At 41.1% G+C, this 19,192-nt stretch overlaps 1 protein-coding gene across 1 annotated transcript in view; it reads right to left on the reverse strand.

The window, feature by feature from the left end:
* The window catches only part of TAF4B (TATA-box binding protein associated factor 4b), an 83,980-nt gene extending 66,677 nt beyond the window's left edge, over positions 1–17,303 (reverse strand). Inside the window, exon 1 of the mRNA XM_060775196.2 lies at positions 16,802–17,303. Within this exon, the coding sequence (XP_060631179.2) occupies positions 16,802–17,063 (262 nt within the window). The 5' untranslated portion in view covers positions 17,064–17,303. The remainder of the gene's footprint in view (positions 1–16,801) is intronic.
* Between the last annotated feature and the right edge of the window lie 1,889 nt (positions 17,304–19,192).

A 19,192-nucleotide genomic window follows, 5' to 3' on the forward strand; every position in this document is an offset into this window, starting at 1 on the left:
TAAAGTAGGCTAATCCATTACACAATTGTCATGAATCTTACCTTTTGCCAGGAAGGCCGAAGCCTGGGAAGACAGTAGCTGACATGTTCAGAGATAGGCAGGAGAGTCAAGAGGCAAGAGGGAGGAGTCAGCCGACTCCTGATTGGCTAGAGCAGTCAGAAGAGGAGTTAGGTTTCAGAGGGAAAAGGCTGTATCTTTTGACAAGCTAGGGAGGAGAGCTTTAAACATCGTAGAGTGAAGAAGTATTTTAGGGAGAGGGAGCTGAGAGGAATTTAGACAGGGAGGAAGAACTTTTGAAGTGAGCCTTGAGGGTTAGAGCATAGGAAAGGCATAGGTTCCTGGATCACTGTACAAAGAAAGGTCAGTGTAGGAAAGCCTGTTTGCTCTGTGAGGCAGTCTGTGGGCTGTTCTCAAGGACACACTGTGTCAGTGTAGTGAACAGTGTGAAGCAAGGAACTCACAAGAAACAAAAGTTAAAGTCTTAAGAGAAGACTGCCTGTCTAAACAGCTAAGCCTCAAGTAACCACATTACGCTTTTGTACCACTCTTATTAAGAGTTGCTTTGTTCATCAAGTCTAAATAAACCTGTTTCTATTTTTCATCTTTAAACTGGTGTCTGCCTGGGTCTATTACAACCATTAGATCTCAGCTAGCCTAAAGACAATTTCAGTCAGTGAGAGAAACAGCCATAAAGAAGAACAAAGGGCTTGAACCTAATTTTACCTATTTCACATTCACACTTATGTTTTCCTCAGACATTAATTGAGGTGGTGGTGGCGAATCTACCTAATACATCGGTCATTAACAACGTTAAATCAGTTGGTCACTTAACAACATTACTGAGGTGGGATAAGAGAGTCTTTCCCCCTCGTCGTAGTCATTTATCTGTCAAAGTAGTGACTAGCTGAACGTTAAACATCTTTACACTGCTGGTAGGGTTGGGATTGTCTTCCCCCCTGCCTAGGTTGTCGCTTATCTTCGTTACAACAATACACTTATGAACCTTTGTGAAATACTTATGCACCAATTAGTCTTCATGCATTCATGCAATGCATTGCAGAAATTCCCCACAAGCTAATTCCATGTATCCTCCAAAACAATGCTTCTATGAGGGAGCAATACAGATCCCATTCTCCAGGCCGATACCAATGCTCCTAGGAATTCAGCCATCCACTTGCCCTGGTTACTCCAATTATTCCCTTCTGGGAAAGGTTTGCTAGGTCTCCAATGACCCCTAAATGTGGACTTGTGACTGTGTTGTTGTGTGGGTTTTTTAGTTGTGATATCATTGGCCTGACATCAATTCAACCTTGACAGAGAGCCAGGGACAGTTTAAAACAACAAGAAAAGGGTTACTACATATGGTAAAGGTAAAGGTTTCTCCTGACATTAAGTCTAGTCATATCTGATTCTGGGGGGTGCTCATCTCAAGTTCTAAGTCAAAGAGCCAGCGTTGCCCACAGACATGTCCAAGGTCACATGGCTGGTAAAACTGCATGGAGTGCCATTACCTATTGATCTACTCACATTTGCATGTTTTTGAACTGCTAGGTTGGCAGAAACAGGGCCTAACTACGGGAGCTCACCCCACTCCCTGGATTTGAACTGCCAACCTTTTGGTCAGCAAGCTCAGCAGCTCAGCAGTTTAACCTGCTGCGCCACCAGGGGGCCCATTATATATGGTGCAATATATCAATATATGAATTTTATTTTTTAGTTCCCCCAAAACCCTACGCAATTCTCCCTTCTTTCTCAAATTCAATATCCTATCTCTGACAGCTCAAAACCTTCTCTGTTGTAAAGTCAAACCCTGACATTGTCAGTTCAAAACCCTGTCTGAATTCCCTTCTGCCTTTTGATATGTTTTGTTCCACTGCTGCCCTCTTTTACAGCCTTTCCTGAGACCTGATGAGCTGCCTTCAAGACAAGCCAAATTCTCCTTCACAGGGATACTGCCAGAAAGAGATTCAAAATAAAATCACTATTCTCAAAGGTTGTCTTCAAGTTGCTTCCAACTTAAGACAACCCTGAGACAAATCTTCTGAGGTTGAGAGAATGTGATTTGTCCTGTGCATTTTTATGGCCAAATGATGGTTCAAACTCTGATCTCCAGGATTATAGTCTATTGCTCAAACCATTATACTGAGTTAGCTGTCTTATTTTTCTAAGGACCACAGAAGAAACAGCTAGTACTGCTATAACTCAAAAAATCTCACTGATTTAAGAACAGAAAATTCCTAATTTCTCAAACTTTTAAAATGTTATATATTTATATTATTTGATTTATTTTATTTCTTCATCTCCTTGGGAGAGTTCGCGCACTGGGAGGTGATACAGAAACATCTTAAATGTGCAACTATTTAAATGTGTTTTCATACAGGAAAGGGCCGATTCCTTCATCTCTCACACACTCAAGTCAGTACTTATGTGTTTTTCTACATCCAAAGAACAGCCACAAACTTTTTCTTGTACATCCCTAAAACAGAAGCTACCAACACAAGAAGTATTGCTTCTTCATCTGTAAGCATATTTCCATACATATCATTCCAAGATCAACAGAACTAATCACATGTCACCCTTGTTATGTTAGTTGTAAAGACATTAGGAGGGGGGGGAAGGTCCCCCCATTTCTTACAAGAGTGTCTTGAAACTGGAAAAAGGCCCTTGGACTAAGGGGGAAAGCAGATTACACTTTGTTACATTATTCTTATGAAACGTCTTTGCCAACACAGTAGAAACAGATGTTATTAACTTCCAGAGCTCTGCTATTTGACTTGTTTCAAACACCTCCTTTTAATTAGCACATTGTAACCGGATGTGTGAACAGCTATAACTTTCCACACAAAGACTGCAAAGAAACAGGGAGGGGTGAAGGGTGACAGCATTCAGCCTAAAATAGATCTTATGAATTAGCCCTTAGGTGTTTAATTTTTTTTCTAGAAACATCAAGGGTTGCTGATATACTGTTATTAGATACACAGTCCCGAGATCTAGTATTTTAATACTGATTTGTGTGATTCACCTATATTTATGATCATTTGGACCTTTATGGGAAAAGTATGCCTCAGAGATACACACATTTTTGCTTCCCCCTCTGCAACATAATTTCCAATGTGTCAAGGTCAAAAATGTGCATTACAAATCCTGCTGAGAAGCCATTTGATGTAACACATAATTTCGGTTATTCAAGCACTCTTTAACTTGGAGCACAATGTCATAATATGGTATAGCTGAGATGGGAAGATAACCATAAAGCAGATTTGGGAGATGTCCTAATCAACTGGGAAAGCAAAAAAAGAACCCTGGAGCACCACACTAAGGGTGTCTAGTGCAACAATATTCCAGAAGTATCCAGATACTCATGGGAATCCCAAAAACACAACAAAAGTAGAACAGTTCCTTTTTACTCACACTTCTATGCAGAAGCATGCTGTATGATATAGCTGTCACAACTGGTAAGTATTGATATCCTTCATGAACAATTCCCATCCCTTTTGAAACTATCCAGGCTGTCAACTAATTGTAGCTAAACTAATACTGGTTGAGTATCTCTTTCCAAAACTCCAAAATCCAAAATTACCCACATGAGTGGCTGAAATAGTAATTATACCTTTGCCTTAAGATTGTACACAAATACTGTTTTGTGCACAAAAATATTTAACATATTGTATATAAAATTACCTTCAGGCTATGTGTAAAAGCGGTTTAGACTTGGATTCCATTTCCAAGATATCTCATGATGAACACATATGCAAATACAAGTATTTCAGAATCTGAAATTAAAAACACTTCCAGTCGTAGTTTTCTAGATGTGGTTTTAATAATTGATGTAATGTTTTTAACTGTCTTAATGTGTATTGATTTTAATCTTAATGTAAAAGTTTATTTTAATTGTATGTTGTTTTTAAGGCACTGAATAGTTGCCTATGTGAAAGCCACCTTGAGTCCCCATCGGGGTTGAGAAGGGTGGGGTATAAATATGGTAACAAAATAAATAAATAATAGTCCCAAGCATTTTGGATAAGGAATATTGTAATTTATCTTTGGGCTACGTATTTCCAAATCACAAGATTTTAATATCCCTCCCCCATTTCCTGTGCCATGTAAAAAGTACCAAACATTTTCCTAACTCTACAAAATCCTATAATAGTCCAATCTGCATATAGTTCACAGGCCCAGAACTGTTAATGGTGTCGCAAATGCGGTCACACCATAGAGTTTATTGGCACTTTAATTTTCAATTCTTTCCTAATAGGGAATCTTACAGCTGCTACGCAATGGGTCACCAAGCAATATACTACAATCCCAAGATCTTTTATATAGACAGTCATTGGCAACTCAGATGCATCAGCATATAAGAAATTATGAGTCTTCCCCCACTCTAACCATCAAGTACACATTTTCACACTTTGTCATTTCTGTTCCAAAGCATTTTGGATAAAGGATACTCAATCAAGAAAAAGCACAGAAAATTAATGAAATTCTGATATCAGTTTAAGAAATTAGGTGCCAAATACAATTTTAAAATCTTAAGTAGCATAAATGTAGCTTGCAACAAAAGCATGGAAATGAACTTTACTTATACATTGGCACCTATTCATAACTGGTCCAAACAAATTCAGATTAAAAGAATTTTTAATAGTGATGATTCAAACTGCTTTTGCATTTCTGCATTCAAATTCTTCAATACAAAAGCCAGGTTCTAAGATGTAAGGCAGCTTTAAAATGGCTTTTTTCTGCTTTCTGACTTTGACATTCACTGTGGGCATGGACTACATAAAAGGCCGAGGGCCACTTTTGGTGTCATGTGTCAAAATGCCCTTTAGACTGAGACACATGTTCTAACCAGTGTAACAGCTTTTATGAGCTCAGTTCACAAAGTACACAAAGGTTGTACAATACCGCCATCTAATGGAACAGCTAATGAGCACCTTTTATCTTCATGAAATTAGAGTATCACAAAAAGTTCCAGAGTACATAAACTCACTAGCTCAAGCTCATTAAACATGTTTATATTTCAAAATGTGCCTAGAAAATTACAATGCTGAATTTAAGAATTCTATCTGTGGAGGGGTGGCATGCTTCTATGCATGAACATACATAAACCTCTTCTCCAAGACTGGGCAAGAACATGTTGCCCCTATCGACTGATTACACATATGAGTGAACATTTTTAACAGAAGTTGACAGTACAATGATAGCTATGTTATACAGACAGCATCTGAGTTACAAACATCCGGTTTACAAATGATTCATAGTTAAGAACAGGGGTTAGATAACAGGAAGTTAGAGAAATCTGCCCCTAGGAAGGAAAATTCACTCCTGGAAGAGTGATCATGGGGGAAAAGGTATCTCCACTGGAGCTTTATCTTCAATCCTTGTTACTACAGGCCATATTTTTCAAAATCCAATGATCACAGGGACATAAAGGGCAGTGAAATCTTCTGAACAAAGGCACAGACAAGACAAATGTTGCAGGGTGTTAACCTTTCCCTAGGCTAGCCAAAGCTCACCCCCCCCCCCCCCATACACACACACAAGGGTTATTCGGAAAGTAAGGTTACAATTTTTTTAAAAAAAATACAAAGAATGAATATATTTTAGTAAAACTTACATGGATTGTAGCATAGGTATTACATTATTTTTCCACATAACCACCATTCCGTTCAATACATTTTGTCATCCATGGGACAAGTTTTGATGTCTGGATCATAGAAGTTTCCCTCCACCTTTTTCAGCCAGTTCATATTTTGATTTTCACCTCGTCGTCATCAGAAAAGTGTTTTCCACCAAGGTGTTTTTTTAATTTTGTGAACAGATGAAAGTCACTGGGTGCAACAACAGGGCTGTGTGAGGGGTGGCTTAAAACATCCCAACCAAATGAAGTCAACAACTTGTGTGTTGTATGAGCGGTGTGCAGACATGCATTGTCATGAAGGAGGCAGACTCCCATCATCAGCATCCCACAATGTTTGTTTTGGATGGCTCTGTGAAGTTTCTTCATGGTCTCACAATATATTCTGTACTCATTTTGTCTTGACATTATATCCTCTCCATAAACTGAAACAATGTTGTAATGAAGTGCAGCAGTGTTCATGCCCTTAGCATTTAGGTAGCATTTACAGTGCAAATTTCACACTTAGAGGGAAGCTGAATGAGGATGCTCATCTCTAACCTTCACCACCATGCCAGTCAATGAGCTACTGATGATTGGCACTGATTGTTCACTTGCGCTGGCTTCCCACTACATGGAAGTGATACCAACTTCCCCCGAGAAAATCCCCGCGAGAGCTATGTGCTTTGTAACCTTAATTTCCAGATAACCCTCTTATATTTCTGGCTGCAGCTACACTTAAAAACTGACTTACATGCAAGTTCAGCTTAAGAACAAATCTAAGAACCTATCTTGTTCTTAATGTTGGGACTACTTGTACTACTAAGCTGCAGCCATTTATTCATGGACAAAACCCACAAAGTTCTTCTTTAACTTGAGGGATTATACAATACAAGCCATGAGTTCATGGGGAATACTTCTCTGAACAAGAAACTATGAATAGTAGCGAACCCTATTGAAATGAACTTCAGCCAGAAGTTACTATAGTCAACCTGGGGGACCTAAATATTCCAAAAGGGGACTCTTCTATGGAAACACTTGGCAAAAACATACCACAGAATCACCAGGAGGACCTAGAAAATTCCGAGTGAGGACATATTTTGTCAAGTGCATATAAGTAAAGCAGTGGCTATTTGTTTATTGTACTATAATTTGTTTTCCAATTATCAACCAAATATATCAAGCACACTTTCCTTTATAGTGTTCCTTTAATTTAACCTAACAATATCGCCATGTGATTGTCTTAAACTGTTCTTAGAGAGGTATTATTTAAAAGTTAAAGTTAATTATCTTTAACTTTTAACTTAATCAAATTTTAATTGTGTTTTAATGTGTGTTCACTATTACAGTACTTTTAGGACAGTGATTAGTGTATATTTGTGTATTTTCTTGTTTTGTTTTTTCTTGTTGATATGGTCAGTGGACTAATCAATAAACTTTACTTACTTACTTACATAGAGGTAGTAAGTAGGCGTGTCCTTGAAACTCTACACAAAAGGAATTTAACCCCTAGTCTAAAACCTTTACTATTTTTTCTCGCCAATGAACTAAAGAGTAGTGATACAAGGTCAACTTTTGAATATTTATATGAAACTTCCCACCACAGGTCAACTAATGGATGCAGAATAGTAGCATACAACTAACTACAATGGAATGTCATTATAGTCATTAGCAATACAATCAACTACAATGCAGTATCATTATAGTCAGTTTAGGAAAGTTGTTCAAAGAGAGGCAACCTATGCTAGCAATACTACATTCCAGATGTGTGGAAGCATTATCATTTGGAGGATTGTTGGAATAGCCCTAAACGGTCCTGGCCCAACTTACCTATCCGAACGTATCTCAGCCTATCAGCCCACCAGGACCCTAAGATCTTCTGGGGGGGGCCCTGCTCTCTATCCCGCCTGCTTCACAGGTGCGGCTGGCGGGGACGAGAGACAGGGCCTTTTCTGTGGTGGCCCCGCAGCTATGGAACGCCCTCCCCATGGAGGTAAGATCAGCCCCCTCATTGATGGTTTTCCGGAAAAGACTAAAAACCTGGATGTTCGAGCAGGCGTTCGGTTAACTCAGTGCAATAAGTGTAATGATTGAAGGACTGGCAATTTGGACGACGAAACTGGATCGCGATTTTAGTAAAGAGATGAATTGGATTGTTTATTGATATATGTATTGTGGATCGTGTTTTTATGCTTTTAAACTGTATACTGTTGTTTGTTATAAGTTGTTGTAAACCGCGTTGAGTCGCCGGCTAGGCTGAGAAACGGCGGTATACAAGTATAGCAAATAAATAAATAAATAGCAATCCCATATAAGAGCGTATTTCAGAAAATGGTAGGCTCTCAGTTAACCAGAACCCATGGGGATCCATAGATGCCAGATAAATGTACTTTCTAGTTGCCTCAGAATTACTATTTAAAATATGCTTAACTAATGCTATATCCCATACTATACCATATCATAAACTCTGTTTTGACTTGATATTAATATTGAAATACAGTAATTAAAAGCATATTAAAACGTATAAAGATAAAACAGATAAAACAGTAACACAGACTTACTGTTTTACTATATTAGAAAAACTTTTTTAAAGTATAATTTCTTTGATTTCTGCTAGTAGCTTGAGTTCCAGTTAATAGTGTACATATATGTGATTTGTCTGATAAAATCCTACATCTATCTTTTAAACTGCAAAAATCAATATACTTTTAGACTTTAGATATACCCATCTATACATATTTTATTGACTCATTACTGATGTCAAATTGAAACAAGCGCATTCCCCCATTCTTTATATTGACGTTTGTTTTGTTGTTGTTCATTAGTTTGTTTTGTTTTGTTGCTGCTTTTATCATCTAATTCAGTGTTTCTCAACCTGGGGGTCGGGACCCCTGGAGTGGTCATGAGGGGATTTCAGATGGGTTGCCAAAGGCCATCAGAAAACATATTTGTGATGGTCTTAGGAACCTCTTTGAAAGAGAAGGCTGAAGATCTCTCTGGCTGTCCTTCTCTTCCTTTTTGGAAACGGATCATGAATCCTCCCACCAAAAGCCCTCCTCCACTGTGATTGGCCGGTCTCTCAGCCAAGGGGAGGGCTGTTTCTGAGACTCCAAATGGGGAACGGGAAAGCAGGCATGCTCAGGACATGGAAGTGTGGTGCGCATGTGCAGGTGTGGGAGAGTGTGTGAGGAGGGAAGGAGGCTCGCACCAGCGAGTCCCTTCAAGGCCTGGGGGTTCCATGTGGGCAGTCTGGCCTAATTCTATCATTGGTGGGGTTTAGAATGCTCTTTGATTGTAGGTGAACAAAAAATCCCAGCAACTACAATTCCCAAATGACAAATCAATCCTCTCCTCCCTCCCCAGCCCCACCAGAATCCAAATATTTGTACCAAATTTGTACCACAATTAATGAAAATACATCCTGCATATCAGATATTTTCATTACAATTCATAATTGTAGCAAAATTACAGTTATGAAGTTTCAACAAAAATGATGTTATGGTTTGGGAGGGGCACCAAAACATGAGAAACTGCATTAAGGGGTCACGGCATTAGGAAGGTTGAGAAAGTGAAAATGTGTGTCTGTGGCAGAGGTGTCCACTTACACAGACAGCCTCCCACCTTCATAAACAGCCTATAGATCTAAGTGCTGAGAAGCCTCCAAAAGCACTCCCTCCACTAACATTGAAGGTTATAGTGAGCACTGTGAACATGTAACTCAATTCCTGTCAATGTCCTCTCCAACCACCAAACACCCAAAGAATGTTTCATTTGGGGATAATTTCATCCTAGATGTTTTGTTTTTTCTCTAGAATGGACATCCCAGGGTTCCTTTCTCTCTTTAAAATTTGCATGACCCCACTCACTGAACCCTTCTCTACCCATTCCTATAGCACACAGCAACCAGGAATTGATCAGCAACTGAACAAGAGGTTTGCAAAGAATTCACCATGATTTAAAGGAGTTGTAGTTCACCTACATCCAGAGAGAACTATGAGCCCAAACAAGGATAGAGATGGACCACAGAAGGCATGCATACCCGATATGCCCAAATTTGAATCTTGGTGGGTTTAGAGGGGAATTGCCTGGACATTTTGTAGTTGTAGGTACTGGGATTGATAGTTCACCTGCAATCAATGAGCACTCTGAGCTCCACCAAAGATAGAATTGGACCAAACTTGGCAAAAAGTCCCCATGACCAGCAAAAAATACCAGAGGTCTTTGGGGAAAATTCACCTAGATTTGGGGGAGTTGTAGTTTACCTACATCCAGAGAGTACTGTGAACTCAAACATTGATGGATCTGGACCAAACTTGGCACAAGAAATTTGATTGCTTGAGGGATTTGGGGGGAACTGACCTTCCTTTCTGGGAGTTGTAGTTCACCCACAATTAGGGAAGCTTTCCGCCACCAATGACATACCTGGACCGAACATGGCACACAGAACCCCCATGACTAACTCAACCTACTGGAAGGGTTTGAGGGGACTGACTCACCATAGTGAGAGTTGTCATTTACCCTAAAGTCAGAGAGCAGACTTTAGATAATGCATCTAAATAAAAATTTGCTCTACATAACAAACTTTTCAGGGTTAACCTGGCATGATGTGAATTGTAGTTCACCCACAGCATTATGCATTTTGTACAATTAAAATTGACTTTTCAAATAACCTGGGCAATGCTGGGTACCCAAGCTAGTCGGCAATAAAACAGAACAAGGGTTGCACATTGCTTTTCCCAACTTGACATTTGCGCTAACTTTAATACTTGTTCTGATCTTATAGTACCCTTAATGATATAGAATAGCCCCAGCAACACTGTGTTCTCCCTTCCACAAAACAATATTGCTAGTTTGAACAGGCACATTTAGCATCAACACTCCACAAAGCCATTCCTAAGAATTGGAATTGCAGGATATTTAACATGGAAAGATGCATGCACATATTTTATTAATATGGACAAAGCAGTCCATATTACATACAATGTATGTAAGGAATCAAACATCTCACATTATATTCATACTATGAAACTTCATTTAGAAGCAGCCATAAATAATTAATACTCATAAGGAATTAAAATCATTTGCTGGGGCATTCTATATAACATTTGTTATATCAAACATGCATCTGTGGATTTCCACAAGCATCTTAAAACAGATACCTGCTAAACTATAGATGTATTGCACTTCAGTACAACTCACTGCTACCTCTGGTCCATGCTTTTTGGCCAAGGGAGGAGGCAAACACTCTTTCCTCAGCAGAGTGAGGTGATAGGGACCCCACCCACGAGAAGCTCATTCTCTCAGCAGCTACTCAATTGTTAAGAGTGCCAGAAGAAAAGGTTTTGTTCACTAACAAATATGTGTTCTTAACACCAAGAACAGTTTTCAGACGATTATCATGTCAAGAGGCCCTGCAAAGGGAGTTCCATCACAATGTCAATTATACAACTCTTGCAAAGTAAGAATCCTAGATATCAATGATGTTCCTATTCACAAAGGACAAAACATTCTAGTTCATTCCAACAATGTTCACCCAATGAAGTAAAGACCACCTTGCTCTTATCAAGCAAGGAAGAAGCTGAGGGCAGTACTGGATCTCTTGGCTAGTATTTTAGAGGAGATTGAGTTGTCCTGATTTGTGTGTGTATACACCTTCTGGTCACAAGTCACATTAACGGGGAATCCCATGAATTTTACAATGTTTTCTAATATTGTAAAATTCAATGGCCAGAGTTTTAGCACAGCGGGTAAACCACCAACAACTATAAAATCTGTCAACCGAAAGGTTGCAAGTTCGAAGCCCTGGGTTGGTGTGAGCTGCCGACTGTCAGCCCTGCTCATTGTTTACCTAAGCAATCGAAAACAGCTTTAGCTGTAATTAGAGAAATTAGGTACCACTAAAAGTGGAGGAGGCGTTTTACCATGCCATAAAGAAAGAAGATCAGAAATTGCTGGGCAACCAAAAAGAAGGAGGAAGTCCTGAAAGCTCTTCATCACTGAGGATGGAGTGACAGCACCCCCTGTGACTGGACTCACCTTCCATGGCACCAAAACAGCTGGACACAGAGTTGAAACAACACACCTCCTTTCTGTTCTGTCTGTCTATTGTCTATACAAAGTGGCAATGAATATTTGCCGTGTATGTGTATTGTGATCCACCCTGAGTCCCCTTCGGGGTGAGAAGAGTGGAATATAAATAAAGTATTATTATTATTATTATTATTATTATTATTATACTGACACAAAAACACATGTCACAGAAAATGAGATATACATGCTGGATTTCGTATCACAAAATCATAAGTCGAACACTTTCCAAGCATCTAGGACTATGTATTATTATTATTATTATTATTATTATTATTATTATTATTATAAGACAAGGAAGATTCAGACGTGGTTTTGCAGTTCCTTCCTCCAAAATATGTCATTCATTTGCAACATCCAATCCAAGTACTAACAGAGGGTAGGATGAGGTCTAATCCTTTTAAGTTACAAGTGAACAGATTTTGATTGAACATTAGAAAGAACTATTGACATTATGAGCTTTTTGACAATGGAATGGTTTGGGTTGTTGTAGGTTTTTCGGGCTATATGGCCATGTTCTAGAGGCATTTTTTCCTGACGTTTCGCCTGCATCTATGGCAAGCATCCTCAGAGGTCTGTTGGAGGTCTGTTGGAACTAAGGAAAAAGGTTTATATATCTGTGGAATGACCAGGGTGGGACAAAGAACTCTTGTCTGTTGGAGCTAGGTGTGACTGTTTCAACCACCTTGATTAGCATTTGATGGCCTGGCAGTGCCTGGGGCAATCTTTTGAAAAGCTATCTGACTGGAACTCTTAAGATCAGATGGTATCTGAAACCTTGGAGTATCTAAGACCAACTGACTCAGGGCCCTTCCAGACAGGCTCTATATTACATGATCTGATCCCAGGTTTTCTGTTTATCCCAGAATTTCTGGCAGAGCAGACTCATATAATCCAGTTTAAAGCAGAAAATCTGGGATCAGATCCTGGGATATAGGGCCTGTCTGGAAGGGCTCATAGACTGTTTGTTCCCAACTATAGCACACCCATAAAATCAATGGAATTTATATGTGATAATTTACTAAATTCCCATCTGTTTAATGAGTCTATTCTAAATAGAACTGGTAACTCTATTCATGCTTGATAACAGGTTTAAGAGGGCAACTAATTAAAAACATATAGCTTGGAAGGAACTTTTGAAAGCAAGTCACATTTTAAAAGCAGCAAGTATATTCAAATCTGGCTATCCAAAAGGTTTCAGCACCACCTAAAGGAGTATTCCCTACATATTTGAAGTGTTGAAAGAAAATAGAGTTCGGCCGATTTAATCCAGAGCTCGAAACCCACGTTTAAGTCAGTAAAACTGAGTCGGGCATAACTTGAATGAGCAATTCACTGAACAACTCGATTGCCTGAGATTCTTAACCTGTAATCCACTGATAGATGGAGATACATGAACTACATGAAAAAGACAATAATGCTATGTATCCAGTCATATGTGAGGAAAATAAGCTTCTGATGCCAAATTATGCTGTTAGGATATATTTACTCCATGCAAGTACAGAGCAATGTCTGATACTACTGTAGGCAATCAGGTAACTGATTATCAGCACCACTACGCTGATACGCGGGAAGACATCTTTAGCTTTCTTTTGGGTTTTCGAAATCTGAGTAATAGATTTTAAGCAGCTAATCTCATCTGAGAAGTTTTAAGTTCTCAAGAATTCTCAACAAATATACATGTTTCCCATCATACCTTGAAAAGTTTAAGAAATCTTGGAAAACTGTCTTCTAAAAGGGGAAATCCCAAGTGACAGTATGCATAGCTTGTTTTCTCCACACAATAGCAAACACACCAGTCACATTCCTTTATGGCAGGCATCCTCAAACTGTGGCCCTCCAGCTGTTTTGGCCTCCTACTCCCAGAAGCCCTTGCCAGCTTGTTCATTGGCCAGGAATTCTGGGAGTTGGAGGCCCAAACAGCTGGAAGGCCGCAATTTGAGGATGCCTGCTTTATGGCATACCTCCCAAATATATACAGTAGACCACCATGGGTTTCAAAACTAAGGCCTGCAGGCTGGATGTGGCCCTTCAAGGTCATTTACCTTGCCTTAAACACGAGACTTAGGGTTGCCCTGAGTCTAAGTCAACTTGAAAGCACACAATAACAGCAAACCTAATTAACTTGACTCTCTCAACCCTACACTTCCCATTTAAATACTGGTAAGTTAATGTTGGACTCTCAATTAACCAGAACTCAATCAAGTGGCAAAAATGAAGAAATAACACAAAGTTGTTTTTATAATACTGTGCTACATTAAGTTTGCCTTTATTTTCTATTATCTTTATATCTTTATATTCCGCCCTTCCCACCCTGAAGGGGACTCAGGGCAGATCACAGTACATATACACGGCAAATATTCAATGCTGCTTTGTATCGACAATACACAGACAGAACAGAAGGAGGTGGTTTGTTTCAGCTGTTTTTGGTGCCGTGGAAGGTTGGGCTTGAGTCCAGGGAGTGCTGTTGCTCTATCCTCTATGACAAAGAGCCGTCAGGACTTCCTCCTTCCTTTTGGTCACCCAGCATTTTCTGATCTTCTTTCTTTATGGCATCGTAAAACACCTCCCCTGCTTTTAGCGGTACCTAATTTCTCTAATCACAGCTAAAGCTGTTTTCAAATTGGTTAGGTAAACAATGAGCTAGGCTGATAGTTGGCAGCTCATGCCAACCCAGGGCTTCAAATTTGCAACATTTTGGTTGATAGATCTTATAATTGCTGATGATGTACCAGCTGTGCTAAACCTCTGGCCCAAAATAAAATAAATAGAGTTTATGATAATATATAGTATGGGGTATAGTATAATATTAAACAGAGAAGAGTTCTTTCTTCCACCCTGGACATTATTCCACAGGTATATAGACCTCACTTGCCTAATTTCCAACAGACCTCACAACCTCTGAGGATGCCTGCCATAGATGTGGGCGAAATATCAGGAGATAATGCTTCTAGAACATGGCCATATAGCCCGGAAAACTTACAACAACCCAGTCTAGAGCAGAGTTTCTCAAACTGTGCTCCCCCAGTGCTGGGATTTCTGGGAGCTGATGTCCAAAACACCTGGAGGAGCACAGTTTGAGAAACACAGGTCTAGAGCATAGCATGACATGGAAATTGCCTTTCCAGCCCAATTGTATTCTGCAATGCAGGAACACACATTCAAAGCACTCTAAAGAGATGGTGATCCAGCTTCTGCTTAAAAACCTAGAGAAGGAGACTCCACCACACCAGGATAGCATTTTTTTTACCATCAAACCTACTTATCATCAGGAAGTACCTTTTAAAAAAATACACATACTACAATGATGGAAATGACAACCTTCATCAAGCCTCCTGTTTATCTATGATCTTGTTGCTTATTGTTTCCTCCTATATGTATGTGCTGGTGTGAAGCTTCCTTTAATCTATGGTTTCTGAGAAGTTATAAAAGGGCTGCAGATCACATGCTCTCTCTCCCTCCTTTTAACTGTGTTGATAGCTGTTTTGTTACAAGAGAGATGCCCTGGCTGGCTAGCACAGAGAACCATCTCAAAGATATTTGAAAATGGACTAATATGTTTTTGTACATGTGTATGCTGCTCATGTCAAGGCAGTGAGTAAACCAAATATGTTATTTTCATCATTTTATTACTTTTTTGTCAAAGGCTTTCATGGCCAGAATCAATGGGTTGCTGTCTGCACCCTCTCCTCAAAGGGACTCGGGGTGGCTTAAAACAAAGGAACCAATGCAATAAATAATATACATAGAACATAATCACATATCAATTAATAAGAAGCATTCTCTCCTGATGTTTCACCCACATCTATGGCAGGCATCCTCAGAGGTTGAGGCGTCTATTGGAGATTTATTCATGTTGTTGTTCATTCGTTCAATCGTTTCCGACTCTTTGTGACCTTATGGACCAGCCCACACCAGAGCTCCCTGTCAGCCATCACCTCCCTCAGCTCCTTCAGTCAAGCCAGTCACTTCAAGGATCCCATCCATCCATGTTGCCCTTGGTTGGTCCCTCTTCCTTTTTCCTTCCATTTTCCCCAACATAATTGTCTTCTCTAAGCTTTCCTGTCTCCTCATGATGTGGCCAAAGTACTTCAACTTTGTCTCTAATATCCTTCCCTCCAATGAGCAGATGGGCTTTATTTCCTGGAGGATGGACTGGTTGGATCTTCTCAGTCCAAGGCACTCTCAGAACTTTCCTCCAGCACCACAGTTCAAAAGCGCATAAAACCGACACAGCAAAAAAACACAATGTTTTCAACAGACACCTCCCACCTCTGAGATTGCCTGCCATACATGTCAGCAGAGAACGCTTCTGGAACATGGTCATACAGCCCAGAAAACTCACAGCAACCCATTTTATTAATTGATATGTGATTATGTTCTATGTATATTATTTATTGCATTGGTTCCTTTGTTGTAAGCCACCCCGAGTCCCTTTGAGGAGAGGGTGCAGACTGCGGACTGCAAATAAAGCTTATTGTTGTTATTATTATTATCAAAGTCTACTTCATTTTTTTGTCTCTTGAGTGCATGATTTGAAACAAGTTGTTTTATGGGAGAGTCTTTTTTGGGCACTGAAAAAGAAAACACTTCTAAAGCTCTGCTGCTTCCTATGCACTGGCAAATCTCTTCTGACAGATCGGAGATTGCAGGTTATTCAGTCTAACAACTGAAACGACAATCTAGCATAATTATATTTGGTTGCCTACTTCAAGAAAAGATTCTGTTCTAGATTGTTTATTTGGGGTTTTTTTTTTTTGTTTGTTTTTTTGCTCTTCTCTCAAAGGTTATGTTCTCTAATATACAAAGCCTGGTGATGCTCCCCTTAAACCTTCTAAATTCTGGCAGAGAACCCTAGAGTTGGAAGAGACCCCACCCTCCGGGGCCATCGGGTCCAACCCAATTCTGCCATACAGCAAAAAACACTCAAAGCACCCCAAACAGATGACCATCCAGCCTCTGCTTCGAAACCTCTAGAGAAGGCGACTTCATCATAGTCTCCGAGTTAGCAGCCGAACAGCTCTTACAGAAGGAAGTTCTTCCCAATGTTGAGGCAATAAATAACAAAGAAGCCAGTCCCTACAGTGGGTGCCATCTTACCGGGTGCAATCTGGAGGTTGGCCGGTAACTGCAGGGCGGTGGTGGCCTGGGGGTCCACTTTGGGGGCCACTTTGGGCCCCAGGGTCTCCCCGGGGGAGGGTGCCACTCGAGGGGGGATGAGGCCCAGAGGCGCGTGGGCACCGGAGGGGCTTTGGGCAGCCAAGGGGGTCGCCGGGCAGGGCTTGGGGGCCACTTGGCCCGACTGGAGCCGCTCCCGAGGCCCGGGAGGCATCACTTTCCCCGTTGCCGGAGGAGTCGTCATGGAGGAAGAGGCTGGAGTGGATGCTGGGACTACCTCTTGCAGCCGCTGCGCAGCATAGCAGCTACCCAAGGTCCCGCGGCTGACGCTGCGCCAAAAGTCCCGGCTACTGAGCCTCTGGCCAGAAACACATGGTCCTCCTCCTCCTCTTCCTCCTCGCACGTGGGTCTGCCTACGCCTCTGCTTCCCGGAGGAACCCTCCCTGGTTGCGCTGGTCCAATCAGCAGCGACCCCTGGCCCCGCCCCGCGAAGCGCACTGGGGTCTCCACCTCGCATCTGCCGTGTTTATATAGCCACGCGCTGGCCCGGCGCGTGCGCTTCGCCTCTCCTGCCGGGCTCCCAGGTTCTGATTGGTCAGCGCGGCCACAACGTCACTCGGAGTGGGCGTCTGGCGCCGCTGGAGAAACGCCGAAGGAAAGAGTGAACAGGACGCGGGAGAGAAGAGTTTCTCCAAGGCGTTGCATGGCCAAACGTGGGCCCTCCAGTTGTTTTGGACTTCAACTCCCACACATTCCTAGGCTGTTAGGAATGGCGGGAGATAAGTTCAACACACCCGGAGTGCCCGAGTTTGGGTAATAGTATGAAAGCTGGGTCCGGAAGCTCAGAGTGTTACGCTGTTTCCGCTTCGCTCCTTTGGGAGCGCTGTTTGCGCAACGCAGAACGGAACACAGACATAATTAATTAATTAATGAAATTATAGAAGGAATGTAAGAATTCTTTAATGGTCAAACCCTTACCCGAACCCTAAGCCTTACCCTAAACCTTACCTAACCCTAGCCCAAACCCTAATCCTAACCTAAACCTTACCCTAAGCCTAACCTTAACCTTTACCTGTAATCCTAAACCTAACCCTAACTGGTACCCAGGGGCAGCTCAACCCACTACGCAAAGTAATTATTTGCAGTATAGGTGATTTTGCCCAGGGGCGCTCTTGAGGCGCTCTTAGGAGAAAATAGACCTTGACATATGCAAGTTGTAGTTACTGGGATGTATAGTTCACCTACAATCAAAGAGCGTTCTGAACTCCACCAATGATGGAATTGAACCAAATATGGCACACAGAACTCCCATGATGAACAGAAAATATATATCAATGATTGGTTGGGGGGGGGGGGGCAAAGTACTGTTTGCTTACAATTGAAAATTACCTAGGGCCGCCTCTGCCCTTACACTACCCCAAACCCTAAGCCTTACCCTAAACCTTATCCTAACCCTAAACCTTATCCTAACCCTAAACCTAATATTTAAGCCTAATCCAAACCCTAACCCTAAACCCTACCCTAAAATTTATTCTAACCCTCCAGCCCTTTCTATCCACCAAATTGAAGTACATACTCACCCTCAGTGTGCCGCTCTCCCCTTTCCTCATTCACAACTACTGTTGCAGAATGCGCGTAACGCTCGGAGCTCCTGGACCCAGCTATCATACTATCACCCGAGTTTGCTCATGCCTGGTAAACGTACTCCAATCTATATAAATAAAAATGTGATGTTTGTTTGTGGGATTAACATAACTCAAAAACCACTGGACTTATTGACACCAAATTTGGACCCAATACACCTCTCAGGCCAACAAGTGACCATCACTCAGAAAAATGCCAAAAACACAGCAACAAATATAACTCCAACCCCAAAAGACTCTTAGGAAGGCTGTTAGGAATTGTGGGAGTTGGAGTCCAAAACCTCTGGAGGTCCCAAGTTTGCCCTTACCTGGTCTACACCATGGAATTATTCCACAGCATTGAGGCATGGTAGTTAAAGGGGCCCCATAGGCCATCCAGCACAACCACTTTTTACAGTAAAAGAAGACACCATCAAAACCCTCCCGACAAATGGCCAACCAGTTGGAAGGGAGCCTCAAATACCATCTAGTCCAACCCTTTTTAGCCTTAAAGATGTGTGTCTGTCTGACCATCCATCAATCTACTTATCTATCTATGTTCTGTCCATCTATCTTCTGTTCCATCTATCAATGTCCCTTCCATCTGTCTCTTCTGTCTATTGTTTCATGCCTGGAATTTCTCTGTTTTCTGAGGGCCACAGCAATGCATGGCAGGGAACGGCTAGTCTAAATAAAAATGTAATGTTCGTTTGTGGGATTAACATAGCTCAAAAACTACGGGATGAATTGA

This window comes from Anolis sagrei, chromosome 4, assembly GCF_037176765.1.
Source record: "Anolis sagrei isolate rAnoSag1 chromosome 4, rAnoSag1.mat, whole genome shotgun sequence".
NCBI classification, from domain to species: domain Eukaryota; kingdom Metazoa; phylum Chordata; class Lepidosauria; order Squamata; family Dactyloidae; genus Anolis; species Anolis sagrei.